Here is a 5,629-nt window from a genome sequence, read left to right as displayed (position 1 = left end):
ATAAACTGCAAGTGATATCACGGGCACGGTTAGATATTTTCACAAAAAATAAAATAGACTTGAAATTATTCTTCAGTCAATCAAAGCCAACACACACACCCTTGAGCTTCTCTGGATCCTCTCCATACATATACATACATACATATATATATATATATATATATATATATATATATATATATATATATATATATATATATATATATATGTGTGTGTGTGTGTGTGTGTGTGTGTGTGTGTGTGTGTGTGTGTGTGGCAAGTTAAGTTTCTAACTTTTTTTAACCCTTATGTTAGTTTTTTGTGTCATATATTTCTAGAATAATGTGATAAAATTTGATTGAAATTTGAATGAAAAAATAAATTAATAATAAAAATATATATTATTAAATTGAGGGTAAAATCTGATTGGTTCATTTGTATCTCAAGCCTCAATTCATTCTCGTCGGTTTCGTGACTAACGCATTTGGGTGCCGATGCGTTACTTCCGTCACATTTTGTCCAGCTAAACTCACGGATTAATTTGACGCAAAGTTATGACTGGTCTTAGGGTTTAATTTGACGCAAAGTTAGGACTGGTCTTAGGGTTTTATGACTGGTCTTGGGGTTTTATTAATCAATAAATATCATATCATTCATATCATACTATGTCATATGAAAGTAATTGTCACGTTTCTATTGTCTAACAAGGTCGTGGTTGACCATTCAAGATTCTTAAATAAAGAGACTTAGAGACGACTTATTTTCATCATCGTAAATGGTTATAATGCCTGCACCTGCTTTATAGTGTTAACGTTGAATTTAAAATCACTAAGCAATGATTGGTTCAACTTCACAAAAAGTATACTCAATTTCACCAATTACTACGTAATTACCTAGCGTGTACAACAAAGAACGTACCAAAAGGATCAAATCTTTTAGTCAACAAGAAAATCAATGATTACTTGTTACTCTTTTGAGTCACGATCATGACAAAAAGCATATAACCTGCTACTTTTGTAGCAATTTTCAAATAATAATGTCGTTTTCAATGATCCATCTGATCACTTTCTTCCTTATTAATATTGTTTCAATCCCTTTTGCAACTTCAATTTATTTCAATCTGCCAAATATCAGTGCGAATAATCAGAATCAAGAAATATTTATGCTACGTAGTTATATCTCGGACGGTGGGATCCAACTGACATCAGATGCTCTTAGCGCTCGAAGAACCGGTCAAGCAGGACGGGCGATTTACACAAACCCGTTACGTCTTTGGGACAACAATTCTGGAGAGCTAGCAAGTTTCTCGACCAATTTCACCTTTGTGATTGATTCAAAAGGGTCTACGGAATACGGTGATGGAATCGCGTTCTTTCTTGCTGAAAATAATTCAGTGACGACTCCTGGTGGTGCCGTGGGGCTTCCGATCGACCCCACAAACCTCGAGGCGTCGAATCAATTTGTGGCCATAAAGTTCGATACTTATTGGAACGACGTGGATCCTCCTTTTTCTGGAAATAATTCAAAGCTTGATTTCGTGGGGATTAACATAAATTCTATTGCTTCTGCTGCATATCAATTATGGTTAAGCAATGTAATTGGAGGGGGAGAGTGTCAAGCTTGGATCAATTATGATTCTGTTTCGAAAAATCTTAGTGTTTCATTCACTGGTTTTCTAAATACTACCATCGTGCATCAAGATGGACTATTTTACACGGTTGATCTAAGGAGAGAGTTGCCAGAGTGGGTGATTTTTGGGTTTGTAGGATCAACTGGAGATAGGTTCGAGATAAATAACGTGAAATCTTGGTCTTTCAATAGTTCAGACTTACAGGTTAATGAAACCAACACAATACCGCCGACTCTTGGACAAAACCCGGGACCAAATCCTGGACAGAACACGGGACCGGATACGAGTAGTGGGAAAAGTATCAAAAAGATGGGAATAATTATCGGAATATCGGTAACGTTTGTTATAGTGTTTATAGTTGCTTTTGTTTTCTGGAGTTTAAAGAAGAGTAGGGAATATGAAATTTCATTTGATAATGAGATGAACAATGAATTCGAGATGGGCACAGGGCCTAAAAGATTCTCATATAATGAATTAGCCCGCTCAACTAGTGACTTTGCGGAGAATGAGAAGCTTGGAGAGGGAGGTTTTGGTGGGGTCTACAGAGGTTACTTTAGAGAATCAAGCACGTATGTAGCGGTGAAAAGGGTGTCAAAGAATTCAAAACAAGGGATCAAGGAGTACGCATCAGAGGTCAAGATCATTAGCCGATTGAGGCATAGAAATCTTGTCCAACTTACGGGTTGGTGTCACGAGAAAGGAGAACTTTTACTTGTATACGAATATATGGAAAACGGAAGCTTAGATTCACATCTTTTTAAAGAAAAAAGCTTGTTGAAATGGGGGACAAGGTACAAAATTGTTCATGGTCTAGCTTCTGCTTTGTTATATCTACATGAAGAATGGGAGCAATGTGTTTTGCATAGAGATATCAAATCTAGTAATGTGATGTTGGACTTAAATTTCAACGCAAAGCTTGGTGATTTTGGGCAAGCTAAGATGGTTGACCACGAGAAAGGCTCGGAGACAACTATGTTGGCCGGAACCTTAGGCTACATGGCTCCTGAATATGTAGTGACCGGTAAGGCAAGCAAAGAATCGGATGTTTACAGCTTTGGAGTTGTTGCGCTGGAAATAGCTTGTGGGCGAAAAACAATCAAGCGCAAGGCACCAGAGAAGCAAATGCGGTTACTAGAATGGGTTTGGGATCTTTATGGTAGCGGGGCTCTTTTAGAAGCGGTCGATCCACGTTGTAACATCCCGCCTTTTTCCGTTTACTTTTCCGTTATACTAATATAAAGTCCGTTATATGTTTATAACATCTCCCGTTGATACGCATTTTAATTTACCTCGTTTAGGTAATTTCCGCACCCGAACGAAAGTTGAGGGACTAAACTTGACAAGGGATCAAACCCTTGACTAGGTCAAAGGGTCAAACCCCTTTCACCCATTCATTTCATCTTCATCTCTCTCTCTCTTTCTCTCTAGCAAGAACACACACACCCAAAACCATATTCATTCAATCATCATCTAAATTCGATCTAGGAGGCTTACAACAAAATAAATTACATAATCGTGATCCTCTCTTCATCCTCTTCATTTTGGTACCAACTTCATCTCATTTGGGTAACTTTCTAAAATCACTAGATTTTGTGTTCTTGATGTTTTTAACTTATAAAAGTGTTAATTAGTGTCTATGGCTCAAGTCTAACATGAATATATGATTTGTATGCTCGATCTCGTTGTTTTAGTGTAACTAGCATGAACTTGAATTTGAGTGTGTTATTCTTGAATTTTGGATGATCATATGTTGTTAGATGTTAAAAGTTGATGCTTTAATTGTGTTACTAGCATCGCTAGCTTCAATTTGATGTGTAGGTTGCCTTAGAAAACTTCATGAACTTGATTATTGATTTTGGTGAATTTGGGTTAGGGTTTGATGAACTTGAAATGGACTTTTGATGCATTGAATGCCATGGATTATTATTGGTAAGTGTTTAGTTGGATTGTATGCTTGATTACCTTCGAAACGGCATATCATTCATGTAAATTGGTTGCCCGAATCATTGAATTGCATTTATGAACTTGTATGCGGTTAATGTTAAGCATTAGATGCGGTTTTGGTTGTTGTAATAGGTAGATTGATTGATGAAATGTGTTTAGTTGTTTTCCTTGTCAAATTACCTTTCCAACGATATATAGTATGCATTTTGGATGTTTTCGGTTCATAAAATATGTTAATTTGAGTTTTGGTTCGTGACTTGGACCATTTTTTTCTGCAAACTGCATGATTCCCAGGTATTGCGCGCCGCGCATTTACCCGCGCGCCGCGCAGAATCAGAAATCTCAGATGCTTGCCTTCTTGGTTGAGTTCTGACCAGAAATTGCACTGGGTGCGCGCCGCGCAACCCATTGCGCGCCGCGCATATGCCCAGCTCTTTTTTTGTTTTTATTTTTCCTTTCACAAAATGTTTCCCGCTTAACCGTAACTCCGATTAACATGAAACTTGGCCATTCTGCTCATAAATGATTTCTCATCATGGGAAAATTGTTGGATACCCGACCCGACCCGTTGACTTTGACTTTGACCAAGTTTGACTTTTAGTCAAACATAACCAAACGATTATACAATCGTTCTAACATACTTAACTACTTGTATCGTGCATGAAACTTGACAAATTGATTCACATGCTATATTAAACGAGTCGTAACGAGCCATAGGACTAATTGAACATCTTTGACCGTTTGTGTTTACCGTTATTGATACAACCTATATGTTTAGGTCAAGACTAGCTTTGTCTTTGCACACATTTACTTGTTGAAGTACTCTACTACTCGTGCATTCAAGGTGAGATCATAGTCCCACTTTTACTCTTTTTGAACTTACATTTGGGATGAGAAAACATAAACATTTCTTTTACTAAGTGAACACAAGTACAGGAAAACAAACATTCTACATACGAGTTTAGAACAAAATCCTCAATTCGATTATCATTAGTTACACTTTCCGGGTGTAAGCGAGAACTTATGTTGTATGGATCCATATGGGTTTGACAAACCCTCATTCAAACGGTTCGCTACCGTTTACGAATGAAATATATTTTCGAGAAACAGTGTATGTTCTAGCACTAAGTGATGGGGTTCAATGGAAGGAAACGTTAAGCATTGATAATTGGGTGCTCGTGAAACAAACTTTTGGAATGTATTACTATTATTTCATTGATGCAAATCTTGTGGTTCACTTGTACTTACTTACTTAAACCTATGATTTCACCAACGTTTTCGTTGACAGATTTCTATGTTTTTCTCAGGTCCTTGAACGATACATGATACATGCTTCCGCTCATTATTTGATACTTGCATTGGATGTCGAGTATATGTGCATTTCATGGAGCGTCTTTTGACTTTACTTTAAACCGTGTCGCCTAGATTTCATTCGTATTATAACGTTGTAACTTAACTATTGGTTGAACAATTCTTGTAAACTTTGGGAACAATCTTTATTTTGAAATGAAGGCGACATATTTTGGTCAAACTTTGTCTTAAAGACTTATGACCACGTAACGGGACCTAAGTAGACGGCGCCGTCAAACATGATTTGGTCGGGTCGCTACACACGTCTAGGGTCAGAGTTTGAGGAAGATGAAGTCGAACATTTGATGATTGTTGGGTTATGGTGTGTGCATCCTGATTCTGAAGTTCGCCCTTCGATGAGACAAGTGATTCAAGTACTGAAACACGAAGCTTCTCTGCCTATACTCCCCTCAACGATGCCAGTGGCATCTTACTTGATACCTTCTATGGTTGCAAACCAATCATATAAGGTCGTCTCTAATATAGATTCGTCAAACCAATCCTTGTTTGTTGGTCGTTAATAAATGTATGTATATGTTGAACACCTTCTTCAAATTGTATCTTTTGATTATTGTTATTAGGAGTTTAAAACCATGTTTACATGGACTAAGTGAGTGTGTCCATGAGCTTGGTCACCATGTAATAATGGCAAGCGCGGTACATAGTGGAGACAAAGAGGAGTTGTAGCCCCTAAAACATTTAAGTTATTAGTTTAAAATTTATGAA

The 5,629-nt window shown here is 37.3% G+C and overlaps 1 protein-coding gene across 1 annotated transcript; it reads left to right on the top strand.

Moving 5' to 3' along the window:
* Positions 1-1,015: 1,015 nt before the first annotated feature.
* Positions 1,016-5,424, top strand: LOC139901567 (L-type lectin-domain containing receptor kinase IX.1-like). The gene is made up of 2 exons (XM_071884262.1): positions 1,016-2,795; positions 5,165-5,424. Exons 1-2 carry the CDS (start codon positions 1,016-1,018, stop codon positions 5,422-5,424), a joined length of 2,040 nt encoding a protein of 679 aa, XP_071740363.1.
* Positions 5,425-5,629: the final 205 nt, after the last annotated feature.

The sequence above is a fragment of the Rutidosis leptorrhynchoides genome, chromosome 3 (genome assembly GCF_046630445.1).
Source record: "Rutidosis leptorrhynchoides isolate AG116_Rl617_1_P2 chromosome 3, CSIRO_AGI_Rlap_v1, whole genome shotgun sequence".
Classification (NCBI taxonomy): Eukaryota; Viridiplantae; Streptophyta; class Magnoliopsida; order Asterales; family Asteraceae; genus Rutidosis; species Rutidosis leptorrhynchoides.
Note: the sequence above shows the minus strand (reverse complement) of the source record. Positions and strands in the feature narration are given on the sequence as shown.

Excerpts from the sequence above, each read along its gene's own strand:
- LOC139901567 (XM_071884262.1), top strand. The coding sequence starts at position 1,016 with ATGTCGTTTTCAATGATCCATCTGATCACTTTCTTCCTTATTAATATT. Across the intron at positions 2,796-5,164 it reads TCTTTTAGAAGCGGTCGATC|CACGTCTAGGGTCAGAGTTT; the intron begins CACGTTGTAACA and ends CGGGTCGCTACA.